Consider the following 16,283-nt stretch of genomic DNA (forward strand, 5'->3'; position numbering starts at 1 on the left):
TTTTATAAAAATTGTATCTATGTTTGCAATTGCTATGTGCAAAATAGAAAAATCAGAGAAGGGGAAAAAAAACACAACGGCAAGCAGTGGAAATAGCCCATTTTGTGAATTATAGGAAAAAATATACCATCTGTGATTTAGTGCAGTTCCCAAGATCCCATCTGTGATCGAAGCACAGTCCTCGTTGAAGGCTGAATCCCTGAGCCGTTCCATATGATAAAACATTTCTCTTGGAAGATGCTTGGGCTAATGGGTTTGTTTTTCTGGAATATGGCTCCTCTAGATGAGACATAAAACCTTAGAGACCTAAATCTGCCTCCAGTGGCCAACTACAGCTCACATAAGCAGAAGCAGGAGTGAAAGGAGGTCAACGATCTAAGCACCTTTTCTATCAGAATTTCCGTACTACTTTTTGTCAGGCTGGGTTGTTGGGTCTAAGAGGTCTAGATGCTGATTTCATATTCTCTAGCACAAGATGCTGTAGTCACGTCATTTAAAAGCACAGCATCTTCTTAAAAAATAACACCACTTCTGGCTGCCTCCGTTTTACTGACTATTGCCATGTTTTAAGTCCAGGAGGTAGGCAGGCTAAGGCCTGGGGCTGAACTAGGAAGAGAAGCCCTTTCTCCTTTGACTTCCCAGTGCAGCTCTTTGTGCCTCGGAGGAGTGTGTGCAGTCAGCTGTGCTCCCATTTCTCCATGCGGGCAGGTGGAGATGCTGCTTTCCTTGCATGATGAGGCCTTGCTGTGCAAATGCAGCTGCAAAGCAGAAGCTACACCTATTTCCTTTTGTTATGGCTGTTAGTTTTTCAGCAGAGTGAGAAGGAGAAGGACTTCCCTTATGCTGGCAGCAGGCTTCAAATGCAGCTGCGTGGCTAGAGTCTTCTGATGCCTCTGTAAGCAGCGTCACTGCAACCTGTGTCTTACAGCAAAGGTGGTGTAGCTCTATCAGGCAGTTATATAAATACAACATCTTTCATTGCAGTGCTCTATTAATTACAGACACGTACACAGTGGCATGATTTCAGTTACCACTGAAATTTATATCTGAATAATAAATGCATTCACCTATTTAATTTATGTTTATATTTTCTGCTCTATATAATTATATGCTGATTATACAATTATAGAAAATACTTACCTATTCTGCACAATTATGCTGTTAATGAAATAATGCCCGCAATAGAGCTGTGTGTGTGTGTGTTTGCATGTTTATGAAAACACAGCCGCAGTTGGTTGGTTGAGTTGTCCGGAGCGAGCTTGGCTCCAGCTGCAGTGAGGTCGCTGCCTGAACAGACGTGGTGCAGTGGAGGAGCGTGTCTGTTATCACTCTCATCACCTGAATCTCTTATTACAAAATGTTTTCAGCTTTATTGTAACACACCTGCAATAAGGATGTTCATCCAACCCTATTACATGCCTGACTGACCCTGCTCCTGTCCCCCCTCTGCTTGGATGCACTGCACGAGGTGCACGGACCTCCCAAACGGGACACCCCAGAGCCACCGACCCCCTTACGTTGTGCAGCGTGGGTCGAGCCACCAAGCCCACGTCTGCAGTTGCCTCTGTTGGTTTCAGGACAGACGTTTCATTGTGTGAGTGCAGCCTCAGAGCGGTTTAGGCACCCTTCCAAGCTAGCACAGCCCGCCGCTGCATGAGCCTGTGAGGGATGGGGCAGATTCATGTCACGGCATGCGATGTTGTGGCACTCGGCTGCAAACTCGCCGAGTACAATTGCAGTTGGCTCTCGTACAGCGCTCTGGTCTGGGTGCTCTCATGCTTGCTGGGGCTTCCTAGTCACTGGTTTTAGTACAGATGAATAAACAAACAAGCAGCAGCCACTGATAGCATCAGCATCTGTGTTTGTACCGATGGCAAGCGAAACGATTCACGCAAGCTAACACAACAAAGCCGCGTCAGAGCTGGGGGCAGGCCGCCTGCCTCCCACCTGCCTTTCCCGGGGATCAGCTGGCTGCCTCCCCAGCACCTCGAGGGAGAAAAGAGTTCTGTTCAGCTCAACAAATGCACCGTGGCTTTGCCTCTTCCATATCGTACAGGCCTTGCAGCCAAAGGGTTAAAAAGAAGCGAGTGTGTTTGGCATGCTCTGTGGAGTGCCCGAAGTCTGAACATGAATGACCAAATTGCTTTTTACTTTTTAAATTAAGCCCTCTGTCTGTATGCATGCAGCTAACACTGCTGTTCCATTAAAGAAAAGAATTTGTTCCCACTCCTTTTTTTAATAGGTAAGACCCTGCAGTTCCGTCTCACAACTTTACTGACACAAGATCTTATTAAAAGCAATCCTCCCCCTCTCCTCCTTGAAATCCAAGCTTCTGATAGCTTCATCCACATTGTGTTTATTTTATATACACAGCTCTGCAGCTGCTGCTTCCTTCTTCTCCGATAAATGACAGCGTAACTGTTGCATCCACTAAAAAAAAGTAAATAAAATTAAATGGGGAAGAACAATACATCTCTGGCAGAGAATAATAACTCTTTTAAGGCACGTATCTAAATTGTACAGCCTGATCTTAATTGTAAGGATAATTCTTTGTTATTTCAAGCAACTTGGAACAGGACAGAAAATGCACGCTCTTGGCAGTACATCCAGAAAGAATTCTTTGGAAACAATGGGGAGAATTCTCCTGAACTGAAAAGAGATTGAAGCTTCTTTATTAGGTTAATAGGGCTATACTCTGTGATGAGGGAAGAATGGAAGAATATGCTGCAATCTGTTGTCTGCTTGGTTTGGAAGCTTTTTCAGCACAGACAATACTGGATGAGGCCGGGAGTGTTGGGTGCCAGCATTAGTAGTGAGGCGTCCCGTGCCCAGCCACCTTGGGCGTCTGTGGCTCCCTCCTCAGGAGGACCATGAGCAGGAGCTTTTCCTCATCCTCCCCGGTCCATGAGCCAGGCTGAGCCTTTGCTGGACTGGTGCCACTGATGTGTGGCCCCCTCTGGCCCTAGGCACGGCCTTTCTGGTGTCACAGCCGCTGTTTCACTGTCTGTGCCGTCACTGATGAAGCCACCACCAACAGTGGAGGCCAGCAGCAGCATGGTGGTAGCTGCCAGTGCTGTTTAGCTGTGGCTGTGGGACTGGGATACAATTTCAGGTCTCTAGTCAGTCCTTAGACAAACATCCTCCTAAATGTGCCCATGGTTTGTTGGAGGAGCTGGGAAACAATATTAACCAGAGGCAGAACAAAACAAGGGGGAGTAACATGAAATCAAACCACAGGAAAATATTTTCTGGAATCAATTCCTGCAGCAGAAGCTGGAATTGTTTTTGAGAATCGTTCAGCTCTTCCTGGAATAAGGGGAAGCTGTACAGATGTGCAGTCTGCCATTCCGCAGCATGACCGGTTCACAGACTGCAGCAAGTCGCTGGAGGGGAGCTAGGGACAGGAGACAGTTGGGTAGCTGGGGAAAAAAGAGGTCCAGTGATCTGATGGAGGGAAGGCTAAGAAATACTTCCAAACAATGAAGCACTGACCTTGGTGAGGAGACAGGAAAGGATGAAAGGATAAAGAAATAATCCAGGTGATGGCTTAAAAATGTAGATATCTTTTATTTAAAAGAAAGAAGAGAGAGAGATCGCTACAAAAGGTGGGAGGTGCGTATCTGTTTTGAAAGCAGCTAAGAAAGACCTTGGGAAAGATCAAGCCAGGCCAAGCGCTGCAGCTCCGTTTGAGTAACAGCAGCTGACAGTCAGTCGAGGTGGAAGCCTTATCAAAAGGATGAAGGGATAATGGCTATACAAAGAACGAAAAAGGTTACCAAAACAGGTGAAGCAGCACCAGTGGGAGATCTCCCCTGGATCTCAGCTGGGAGATGTCTGGAGGAAGGGGTGAAGGAGGGCATGGGCTCAGCACACGGTGTGACTGTTCCCATGCCACAGCAGGACGCAGCCGCTCTGCCTGCCCAGAGGTAGGACTGTGCTCACCAGCATTTCCCTGTCCGCAGTGCCCTGCCCTGTGTGGCAATGCAGCCTGCACAGCTCCCTGCAAGGTGCCATGGGGCAGAGCTCAGCAGAGGGCCGCAAATGCTAGGAGGATGGACTCCAGCTGTGCTTGCTGCTCCCCACGCAAAACCTTAGTGCTGAAGGCAATCTTAAGCCTCCTGTGCGTCACGTTTGCTGTGCGTTCAGCGGCAGTTTACCCTTGCACCTAAATAGATAGCAGCAAGTTGTTTACCATGGCCTCAGCCTGCTTTCTTGCCCTGCTTGCAGGGCACTCGATGGGCTTGGTGCTGCCCGGAGGCCTGACTGGGCAGGGGGTGGGGTAAACCTCAGCTTCCTGGAGAGGAGGAGGATGCTCGGGACCACGTTCACGTACCTGCTGTGCAAGGCAGGCTGAGGCTGGCTGTGGGTTCCTATTCCAGAGTAGCCTCGGGGGTAAATAAAAGAGGCCACGTTCCCATGAGCGCTGGCCCTCGAACCAGCTACAGCAGGGAAAAGGGCAGCTCCTTGTCCTCAGCCAACCTGGGGAGAAGCATCTGAGATACCTGGGTGTTTCCCTGCCACTGTTTCCATATAGCAAAAGGAAAATGCTTGTCCCCTGTGCTGCCTGGACCTGCCCCTTTACTTGCCTTTTTATCACAGTGCCTTAGAAAGCAAGTGGTCCCACTGCAGAGCGCTCCTCCTTGTTGTCCTGGAATTGAACATAGCAGAGTCTGCAGCCCAGCCCTGGGATTTAGAGTGGGCTGAAGTAAAATGAGAGCTTGCATTCCCACAAAACCTTTTTGAAGAACTTGTCCTCTGCCCAGCTTGTCTGAAGCAATGGCTGCGTTTTCCCAAGGCATGAGGATGCTCGTGCACATACACGCAGGGTGTGTTTGTTCTCTGGGTGAATGCTGTGAGCTCTGAGCCTGGAGAATTTTGCTCTGTGGGGCTGGACCATTTTTTCGACCCTCTGTTGCAGCATGGCTGTGAGTAACAGCACCACGCTCTGCTCCCTTGTGCCACTGCCTGGCAAATTCCAGGCATGAACTGGGGGCAACACCTGGCCTTTTGCAATTATCCATGAAGCACCAGACACAACTCGACAGGGGAGGCAGGAAGAATCTAAATCTGAAGGGGCACCCTCCTGTCCTGATGCTGCACTTTGTAAGTGGCAGCAAGATCACTGCTGGGTCCAGGTTTGTCTTTTCACTGGGAGGAAGATTTTACAGCTTTTGGAGTGTCTGGCCTAGCAATTGGCGTGCTGATGCTCCGTGCATGTGCTGCAACTTGAGGCAGAGCACGAAGTCGTTTGACTGATATTAATGTAAGCTAGAGTTCATCATGAACTAATCACACCACCAGAGATTTATCCTTTGGTGAAGGTGAGAATTTGTCTGGGAACTGACCGGGTTTTTCTCTGCGGACTAAACGCTGAATTAGGACCAATGAGGTGGTGAGGACACGGTGAGCAAAAAGTCTTGCCCTGTGAATGAGGGCAATAAATGAGGTTTCCATGGAGTTGTGTAAGCTGCTAACCTTCCTGGCTGCGAAGTGCCACCTAGTGTTCGCAGCCAGCCCTGCTGGCCTCCGGTCCCCGAGAAATGTGAGTGGCAGGCACACGGCTTAAAAAGCCTGCAAAGGAGGCAGACAAACCTTAATTTTTAAAAAACAGGTAGCACTGGTCTTTAACCCAGGATTGTCCTCAGTGTCTTTAATAGGAAATGTTTCAGCTGGGTTAAAAAATAAATCTAGCTCTCGGAAAGGAAAGTACAGACAATGTTGAAGGAGCGTGTTATCTTGAAGCCGACTGTGGAATTTCATGCACAAAATATGTGCCCGATGATGTGTCAAATTTGCACGTGTAGCAAGCATTATGGCATTATGAATGTTGTTTGCATTGCAGCGGTGCCTGTGTGTGCTGATGAGGGAAGAAGATTGGGCTCTGCACACACACACGGGTGCAGGAAGGGCCGTTTCTTGCAAGTTTACAAACCAGCTGCAACGAGTAGGTGAATCCAGGAACAGGTGAGCTTGTTAATAACCATCAGCCTCTGTGTGTAGGTGCATGGAAGTTCATTTTGTACGCACATCAGCCATGCAATAACAAATGTACTTCATAAACCTTAAATCAGACCTAGCAAAGATGCAGGTTAGCATTTAAAGTCTAAGAACTGGGGAGGGATGATCCACGAGAACGGTTAGAAACTGGAGGCAGAGGGGAGGTAAAAAAGGGCACAAAAATAACTCTGCATTCAGGATCGTATCTGGGGCATCTTTCACACAGGGCTGGGGCTGTCCTGATTGGCCTGGAAATCCTCCTGCCAGATCTGATCACCCCTGAAACCACCCCGAGCACAACCCTCAAACACAAAGGTTGTTATTATTATTTGTTGTTATCTGCAAAACGCTGACAGCACTTAGAAGTGCCAGAGGATTCATGCCTTGGGTTTTGCTCTCGCAATGGCCAGGAGCACAGTCTAATTAGCCCAAACAATGTCCATGATAGAGAACAGCCCTACTGACAGGGAGCAAATTAGGTCTCTGACCTAGCAAAGCATTTAACCATGTGCCATGTTTTTTAGTACGTGTATCTCTGGATTAAGACCTGGATGATGTAACCTTTTGCTGCCTCTAATTTCTTTGATTGCAGTATGAAGCACAGCCCAACTTGCTGGCTCAGAAATCCTTGCATACAGCATTAATCTGATTTCTAAACTGACTCCTTGCATCTGGACAGAGCACCAGGGTTTCCATCCAAACCAGATGACCTTTGCCATTTACCCTCCCAGAATTTCTGTAGGAAACCCAGGCCCCATATCCAGCCATCCACAGCAGCTGGCTCTGAACTGATGCTGGCAAGCAACATCTGTGCAGAAACCCAGCGTAGCTTCAGCACATCTGTGCCATGACGGCTGGCCTGACACCTCAGCAGTAATGCCGGCCTTTTCTTGACAGCTGCTCACCTACGGGACACTCGTTCCCTCTGTCCAGTTACACACAAACACATACAAACAACTTTAAAGCTGTTTCAGCAAGAATGACAAACGCTCCTCCTTTCTTTTTGCTCCTTAGTGATCTGCTGAATCACTTGTGTTCCTTGTCTCACTTCAGTAATAAATGACAACGTAAATACAGCAGCAATGAAGAACCCGGATGGTTGTACAAGCTACAGGGCATGGGGAGAAATGCCCAGATTGATCTTCTTGGAGCCTGGGAAGCAGGAGTTGACTCTGAGCAGGGAGTCACCTCGCTGTCTGACCTGTGTGAATTTCTGAGATGACTCCGTGGTGATGTGGACATCGTGAAGAGCTGCATGCCCCTCAAGGGAGTTCTGAGTTTAAGGATCCTGGATCTTCTCCTGTGATTGTAGAGGCTTATCCTCTGCGGAACAGACTAGGAGCACGTCTGCTTTCTTCCCAAGCCACATGATAACCTTTGGTGGTTTCAGGGTGGGTAGAATAAGAGGCTTAAGGAGGAGACTTCAGCTGGAAGTTGGTGGGTGTTACACTTGATCTACTTGCAGCCTTTGGTTTAGAAAGCCTCTGGGAGTGTGTGCCACAAAATACTGTCCGGTATGAGCTCTGTCCCCATACTCGTCATTGGACATCCGAAATCACTGGGCTGGATGGTGTGACCAAACGTCATTGCTCTTATCTCCTATGTCCTACAGGAATTGCAGCCTCTGCAGACCTGCTGTGTGGTTTCCACTGCTTTGACAGGGCATGGTGCCATGGGGGACAAGCCCCCTTCTCTGTCCTTGCCCTGCTGTGATCTGAAAAGTCCTGAAGTTGTACCTGCAGAGAGCACTGCGTGAAGCTGGCAGATGAGATACCTGCCTGCAGAGCCACTGCACCCCTCTCCGTGTGTGCATCCACGTTGCCTCTCCTACTGAGCTGGGCAGGATATGGTTATAACGCCTGCTGAGTCACAGATTGCTTGGAGCAGATTAGGGTCACCTTAAATTGTGATGCAGAGTTAGAACAATGAGGAACCTTATCTGCTTGTGCTATAAATGGCTGTTCCTTCTTTGTTCAGGCCAGAAGTGTCTGGTGATCCCATTCCTGAGCAAACATCTGAACGCAGATTTTCACACAATTCTCAATTAGCAGCGCAAGAGACAAACAGATAAAAGAACACTCCAGAGTTATGGAGAGGCAACCTCAGAGGTTTGCACGTCAGCGTGGCAGCTCCCCTTGCAAGTGGAACCATCAGTTCTTTATTGAAGTCCAAGCGCGATGCAGCATATGCCCAAACAGCACAGAGCGTGCCGAGAAACTTGAACTGGGATTTGTTTATTGTCATGTACCCAGTGCAGCAACATTTGTGCAGATTAGTTTGGAAGATGGGGGGAAAGCCCACCCCTCTCTTAATTAGTCACAGCACAGTGTGTTTCGTGAGTGCCACCTCTTGGCCAGCAGACTATAGGTTTCCTACAAAGACGAGCATCTTGTGTGATGTGAACGTGTTAAACCTGCTCTGCTCCATGCTGGTGCTCCATGGAAGGAGGGAAGCAAATATTGGAAATTGGCATAGAAGAATAGGCTGAAATATTTGTATTTCTTCCTTCCTTTTTTAACAGGCTTTTGCTGTTAAAACCACGGGCATGGTTGTGATGTAGGATCCTACCAGCTGGTGTGTGCTCAGGCTTTGAATATGATCACACACATACAAAAAAATCAAGCATTTTCAAGTATAAAAATACCACAGTATTTTTCCCAACACAGAAATAAACTATTAAAGGAAAAGGTTTCCCAATATATGCTCAGTTTAGCTCCTCTAGACCACAGTCCCAACATATCTTTATGGATTTAGAGACCGTATGGTCAGAAACCAGGGAATTTTTTCAGTAATTCTTCTGTCAACTTCAGAACTTTGGGTTGCACAAATTATTATCATTATTATTTTCAGACTGTGGTCTACAAATCTCAGGGCTCATGACTTACTTGTGCAGAGTCAGGAAAAGGTAACGAGTACAAACAAGGCAATCTTAAGATTTGCTATCCAAGAGCTGGAACCTCCACAGGAGTATTCAGGAACCTGCAGATTAAGAAAAGTTATACATAACTGCACTAGAGGATGCTCTCCAGATAGGTGCTTACCCTCAAGGTGAGGTTTTCAAGTGACAGATCATCCACTATGTCCTGAGGTAATTGGTGAAAACAGTTAATTGTGTTCCCCTGAACTAAAACATCCGTATCTGATTTGTAGCTTCCATTTCTAGCCAGAGGTTTTTGCTCCATTTCAACAGTAAACTCTGCTAACCAGAAATACCTCATTTTTATTTTTATTTTTTTGAAAGCATGGCTGCTATCTTAATTGCCAATTACTGATTAAGAAAAGGAACTCAATAATACATCATATAAATACCTTCTAATATGAATTACATGTGGCCCAGCTTTACTGTTTAAGTCCTGCCTCAGTCACTGATTGGAATGGTTTATCCAAGCGCTTATCTTTAAGCCCCAAAATAATCCCAGTGAACTCAGCTGTAGAAGGCACCCCTCAGTATTAAAAACCAAATCTCCGGCCATTGCATTTTACAATTTTAAGACCCAGCAACCCGAGTGTTTGCCAACTGCAATCTTTCTTTTCATTTTGGCTTCTCTTGGCCATATTATGTGACTCTAGTTTTACTCATTAAAGTCTCAGATTGTTCTTGTTTTGTTAACAACCATTAGGGCAGGGGTTCTTACTTTTAATTGGCACCATCTGGAAATGAGAAGGAAATGGCTCAGGACGCACGCGAAGACAAGGAAAGGCCTTGCGCTTATTCACATGTGCAGAACTTGTCCCATTTGGAACAGCCACATCTGACGTGGGAACCTGCTCGCCCTTTATTTCTGCTGGGGGCTGGAGCGGGCGAGTGTTTTCGTCCAGGAAATCGACAATCCACACTTTGCCAGCAGAACTAGAAAATAATCATTTAAAAACAGAAAGTTGCACAATTCAGGCTGCTCGCGAACTAGGCCTTTTTATGCAAATTGAGTATCTTTGTTCCCAGTTTTTTCCAATCTTGCACCACTTGTTCAGCATTTCCTCATTTTCTGGCACTGGTTTCCATAGCTGCATGCAATCACACTCTCACACAGATGCCATTCTGTGTTCAAAGCACTGAATGCTACAGGGCATATTAGTGTTTTTATGCTTCAGATCTATCTTTATGTAACTTCAGAGCTCATTAATATATACCATTTTGTGTGATTAAAAAAACAACAACCTGGCACATGAGAAGCTTTGAACAGGAGAATGGATTGCAAGGAAAATGGCTTTCTGCTCATTATGCAGATTTCAGGCTAGACATGAGATGGGCCCAGAGTCGGTGGACTAGGTACCAAGTACTGTGAGGCAGTAATTCCCCGACTGCAGCCGTGCAGAGTGTCAAAAGAAACAGAAAGTCAAATGCTATTTGAAATGTGAAGATTTTTGCATTAGGATTTCACGACAGTGGACGCAAGTGAGTGAAAAATCCCGTGGCATTCCTCGTAATGCTTTTTACAATCTCAGCAAAAGGCACACTCTTCTGCTGTGTGAAAAGCTAGAGACTGGACGGAGATGTGCAGGTACAGGAACGATGGCCTCACTCAATATCTAATGAGCACAGACCAGAAGGGTGTAAAAGCGGGCTGTTGGTGAAGTTGCAGCCTGAGATACTGACTCTAAAACTGCTCTGCCAAAAATTATTCATATTATGGGGGCCATAGCACAGTTCTTCTCTAGCTGTGGATTTGGGTTTGAAGGAACGATGCTGGCTTTTTTCTGACCATCAGCTCTGACTTTCCAAGCTGCTTTCTGTCTAATGACAGCAGCCTGTCACCTGCTAGCCGAAGTGCAGGCTGCTTTAGCAGTAAAAGCCAGAAGCGATTGCCCATTTCAGGTTCCCTCTCCTTCCAGGACCCCGATGACCTCTCCAAAGGAAGATCAGGCAGCACAAGCCCACGTTCTCCTAATTCACCTAATGCCGTAGATGCATGTGATTCAGATGGCATCACTCAGCAAAGCAGCGAGACATTCGCCCCATCCCACTTAGGAGTCCATATTTCTAAGGAGCAGCTTTCCAGAAAGAATAGAGTGTGCACTAGGGTGGCTGGGAATCTGCTGTTGTTGCAGCTTGGGCAGTGGTAATGATGTAAAATCTGGTGTATAATCCACCCAATGTTCACTAAAACCCTCCAGAAATGGGCATGCAAATACATTTTTCCTGCCTTAATCCCTGACTTTGTGTTAAGAGGTATGTGACTCGAGTAGCAATGTAGCCTCTGGTCATCTGGAGAGGTAACAGAGAGAGCCACACAAGACACACAATTTGGCTTCCAAATAGCAGCTCCACGCATTTCCCCAGCACTGGGCAGCTTTTTGTTCCCCTTTCCTCCTCCCCCTTTTCCTTCTGCACATTAAAAGGAATGTACTGATTATATGGAGCTATGACAGCAAATTGTGACTAATGTATGAAATGAAAATCCGTGCCTGATGGCACAGAGATCTTAGACAGATACTCTGCAATTACTGCCTTGCTACAATTTCTGCTGGGTGTTACTTACTCAAACACAATAGCGAGCACAGGCAATTTACTGCAGAGGTCATAAAAAAAAATATCTCATTAAACCCACACCATTTAAGACCAGGTAGTTTCCCAGCTCACGTTTCTGCCTGGTGCAATGCTGTGGAGGTTGGCTGGGCAGCTGCCCACGGGGAAGATCCCTCTCAGGTGTGAAGGGAAGCAGTGAGAGCAGGCAGGGTGAGCGCTGTGCTGTACGGGAGGGTGCAGAGGCTGGCAAGCTGCAGCCTGTGCCTCTCAGTGCACTGCAGAAGCAGGGGGATGTAACCGGCTGCTGAGAGCGCAGGGGAGATGTGGTGAGGCGTGGAGCCGAGCAAGTCTCTCAAGTAGCCAGCGGTCTTAACTCCCCAGCCATTTCTCTCCAGGGAATTGCAACCCCCCGGGGACTTGGCACGCTGTCCCACGTGATGATCTGTTGAATACTCTGCAAGATGCTGGCCCCAATTCTCTCTGCAGCAGCATCAGGTGCTCGCAACTGCTGCTCGGAGCACGCAGGGCCAGTTGGCAGCGGCGCGGGTGTCTCGCAAATGTGCTGATGTAGCACTGACACGGGAGCTGCTGCCAGGGCCCTGCCTGCATAAGAGTGGGCAGGAACCAGAGCTATCTTTGTGCAGTGTAATTTACTGACAGGCCCAGCTGTCCCGTCTCCTGTTTTTAGGTGGTAAATGCCCCACGCAGAGGTGCCACAACTGTGCCAGTCAGGGTGAATCAACCTCTCCAAGCAGCCCCCACTGAGGCATGTTGCCTACCCAGCCAGTGACCCGAGTGGGTAGAGATGCCTGGTGTCAGCTGGTTGAGACAGAAGAGGGAAAAGACATTTCCCATCACCAGAGGCTTTTACAGCCCAGCTGACGCTTCTGCATCCCAGGGAGGTGCCAGCCCAAGAAGTGCAGGCTCCAAATCTGCCTTCTTGATGTCAGTCGTGGTTGGCTTCAGGGAATGGTGTCCATGCACACCGGCTCCCCGCTGTGCCCTGCTGTGCCCAGCACAGGGGCTGCGTGTGGGCAGTGCGGGGCTGGGAGCGGCGTTGGGAGCTGCTGCTCCATGGGCAAGCCCTGAGCCTGGTGGGGCTCCAGCACGGCAGGCAAGAAACACACCTGGGTGACTGAGGGAAGGTGGCTCAGTCCAAGAGATCATAAAGGTAACTATGGACATTGAAAATGCCTGATAGCAACAAAATCACATCAGTTTACTGTTTTTTCTTTCAAGGAACTGACAATAAATACTTAAAATGAGTTAATTTTCTGCCCACAACACCCTTGCTCATCCTTATTATTTTTTATTTTGCCTATAAAGCTTTGCTTTCCATTGGAATACTGCAACTGAAAGAAAATATTTGATATTGATGGGGAAACAACACAGTAATATCAGTTACCCAAGGAGAGATATTTGTATATATAGAGAGAATTTAACCTCAAAGACTCAGTTCACCTATTCATGTGTGATTTATATTGCCCCAGGCTCCTAGGCAGAGTGAACATTGACACCCTTTGATGTTGAAAGAAGCCTAGTGACTGGCCTTTGGAGAGATTTGTGATGTCTCTATCAGCCTGTCAATGGAAAACCAGACAGCAAAGCCAGGCCCCCTAAAGATTTCAAGGCCTTGTAGGCAGAGGAATCATGTAAGCATTTACTTTCACCGAGTGCTTGAGAGGCTGAGCGCAAGCGGACAGACTAATTGAGCGGTTACCGCGCGGCGTGCTGCAGTCGGTGTCTGCACAGCTCTCCTCGACCGATGCCCTTTTGGCCAGGAAAAGGGGCCAGTGTCAGCAGTGGGTGCATTTAGCAATTGCTCACCCCTGGGTGATGGAGTACTTTGGTATCTGTGACAGCCTGGTAGCGATGTGAGAACACATGGCCAGGGCTTTAAAGTGAGGACTAAACCTCGTTTATTTGAAATGGAAAACATTTTCTTGCAATTGTAGCTGGGCAGATAAGCTCTGACCGTAATTACTGCTCATGTCTGTGGTATCAACTGTCAAGGGTTTTTCATGGAACAAAATAGCCTTGAATAGGTTTGATACTCTATGCAGAAAAGGGCAGCACCACAACAAAGAAGAGCTGCCAGCAGTGCAATATGTGCTGCACATCCCTGGCACGACACCAGGCCGTGCACCAAGGTCAGTGCCGGGAAGCAGGTGGCAGGAGGGACCAGGAACTGATGCTCCCTCTGAGTCGAATTCCCAGACAATGTGTTGAGTAACACTTTGGAAGACAGGATTAAAATTCAATGCAATGCTGATAGATTGGGGTAATGACTTGAAAACAGCAACACGTGATGTAATAAAGACAGCTGTAGAATGGTTTACATAGAATTAAGGACTGCTGGCTAGGCACAGTGGGATCTGAGGATTACTGGGGATTATAAACTGAAGATGCATCTAAAATATGATGCTATTGCAAAAACAAAGGCCCAGTGCTCTGTGCTTATATTGAGGCTGAGAGCTCACTGGAATCAGGTGTGTCCAAGGTTGCAGTACGTGAGGAAAGGTACAGAAATTGTCCAAGCATTTGGAGACTAGGTGCAGGGGGAAGCTGGTACCTGGCAAAGAAAGCTCAAGGAACTGCCTGTGGGAGAGAGGCTGCAGCATCCAGAGGCTGAATCTTCTTACTGGTCACTGAGAACTGAGAAGTGAAGCTGTAGGTAACTCAGGTACAATATCGTCCTTTACTTGCTCTTGTCCCTTTGTGAAGTCCAACACTGGCATCATCCTTTCTTGTCTCTTTCCGTGTGCCCTTCAAATGAAAGGACTGTAAAGTCACAGGTAAAAGGCTGGGAACGGGACATCTGACGCAGGAGAGCAGGTATCCATAAATTTGCCTCAGTGAGAACGTGGAGAGCAATTGTGGGTTCTGATTTCCAGGGAGCCTCTGTGGGGAACTAATAGTCTAGACTTGTCCTTTTTGAGGCCTAATTATGTCTCTCTGTCAAACTATAAAAACAAGAGTCTGTAGCATCACAAGGGAAAATGAAAGCTATTGGCCTGTGTTCTGCATTTAATAGGATGTCAAAATCTAAAGCACAGTCTGACTGGTTTTTGACTGAGGTTAGAAAAGAAAGTACAACTAATTAGGGTGTTCCTGAATATCCCTCTCTGTCTAACAGCTGTAGACTTGCAAATTGTAGCATACTGGGAGTCCCAAACTCTCTGATCAGTGCCACTGTCTGTCTGGATGGGAGGGGCCTTTCCTGCTGATGGGATTCGGGCTCCACTTGAGCAATGTCACTGTAAGTGGGGACAGTTCCCTGGGAAATGCCTTGTGCCATCGTACATCTCTGTGTCAAGGAGAGAGAGAAAAAGAGCTGGGATTTCAGGCGTAGGGAGGAGTAGCAGGAGAGGAGTGTTCCATGTCACGTGCTGTTGATGAACTCATCCTTTTCAGCTTTCTTTGAAGATTAATTTCCAAAGTCTTTAAACATCTGTGTATGAAATGCAGGTTTTATTCTTCAAGTATCATGGTCTCCGAATCAAAATAACACACAGTGATCTTTAACATATACAGAGAAGTAAGAGTGCAAGAATTCACCCTCAAAATATGCCGTATGTGCTAGGTGCTAACTACAGCAGCTGGTCCCAACCTTCTTAGAGTCAAGCTGCTCTTCCGTGTTCACCTCTTCCACCTGCTCCCATGTCCTGATCATTAACTCTGCTCCCAGGCCTTAGAGCAGCTTCCTTCTTGTTCGCAATCCTTCGTGCACAGATAATAGAAGACAACATGATCTATGTCAGACAACATGATGTATGTCTAGGAAGTCTGAGACAGCAAGAGATGATGCCCTATATATGAGCAATTAATGAAGTAATTATACCTTGGAGTCTGCTGTGTCAAGGAGTGTTAGATGATGTCCTAGTGCCTTCTTCTATCCTTCAGAAGTTGGCTTGAGGGTTTTTCGCATTGAAATAATTTCTTGGAGAGAACTGCAGCAGTTACAAGTTCCCTTTACCTTTCCCTTGTCGGCTGCCCTCATTCTGAACCAACGCTATGCTCAGCTGGCTCCTCATGTTTTACAGATGAACTGAAATAAAAGTGGAATTTGTCCCACTGTGAAAGAAAGGAAGAGGAAAAATAACTGTCTGCAAGGTTTTTCATGCCAGTCCCACATCCTTGGTTTTGCCCTCTTTTTGACACAGAAATTTGATTGTCTTCTGCTTAGACATTCTGGGGCACCTTTCTGGTTTTCATTCATCTTCTCTGATCCAATTTTGTGTTAGTTGTGAGACTGCCACGTTGCCTCACAGTCAAAATTAAACACTGCAATTCAAACTCAGAGGACCATCAATGGGCAGAAAAAAAATGTGGTCTCAAAATGGTGACTTTTTTTTAATGTCATGTCTGCAAGGTCTTGCACAGGGATTTGAGTCAGGAAAGCGGAGTCAGTGAGTCCGCAAGAAAAGGGAAGGTCTTTCCTGCAGTCAGCCTATAAAGAAAAAAAAAATGGTGGAAAAGAGAATAAAAAAGAGAATGACTTCCACAACCCAAAGTAACTTAGGAAGCTGAGAGAAACAAGAGCACCTGGATCTTTTCAGAGACTGCCAAAATACGGTGTGACAGGGCCTCAACACCTACATAGAGATTTATAGCTGTATTTTCCAAGAACTGCACAGTGCTTTCACCCACAAATAACAGTTTCTGTAGGCGCAGCTAAACCATGCTGTACGGTGTGCCTTTTCCCAGGCTGAAGCAGTGAAAAAGACTCAAAGCAGCTTGGGCTCAGTGCTGGAAGCAGAAAACAACTGCTCACTAGAAAGCCTTGTCAAGGCAGACCGTCCTTCTCTGGCTATGCATG

The 16,283-nt window shown here is 47.0% G+C and overlaps 1 protein-coding gene and 1 long non-coding RNA gene across 9 annotated transcripts in view; one reads left to right on the forward strand and one right to left on the reverse strand.

The window, feature by feature from the left end:
• Positions 1-16,283, forward strand: part of LOC311442865 (uncharacterized protein) — a gene marked incomplete at its 3' end in the record, with an annotated part of 65,429 nt that overhangs the window by 29,308 nt on the left and 19,838 nt on the right. Inside the window, exons 2-3 of one of the 6 annotated variants that reach the window (XM_084532552.1) lie at positions 5,843-5,964; positions 7,012-7,146. The exons of 3 other annotated variants lie outside the window; for them this stretch is intronic. In XM_084532552.1, the coding sequence (XP_084388678.1) occupies positions 5,843-5,964; positions 7,012-7,060 (171 nt within the window). Of the gene's footprint in view, positions 1-5,842; positions 5,965-6,589; positions 6,723-7,011; positions 7,147-16,283 lie in introns of those variants that run through there. 2 more of the 6 variants (XM_084532551.1, XM_084532550.1) reach the window with 2 other exon arrangements.
• The window catches only part of LOC311442866, a 33,392-nt gene that overhangs the window by 5,095 nt on the left and 12,014 nt on the right, over positions 1-16,283 (reverse strand). For 2 of the 3 annotated variants that reach the window (XR_014696920.1, XR_014696921.1), the window contains exons 3-4: positions 9,633-9,847; positions 8,883-8,976 (exon numbers count right to left, since the gene is read on the reverse strand). This is a non-coding gene — a long non-coding RNA (uncharacterized lncRNA). Of the gene's footprint in view, positions 1-8,867; positions 8,977-9,632; positions 9,848-16,283 lie in introns of those variants that run through there. The other variant, XR_014696922.1, reaches the window with a different exon arrangement.

Source organism: Aythya ferina, assembly GCF_964211825.1.
Source record: "Aythya ferina genome assembly, chromosome: 11".
Lineage (NCBI taxonomy): Eukaryota > Metazoa > Chordata > Aves > Anseriformes > Anatidae > Aythya > Aythya ferina.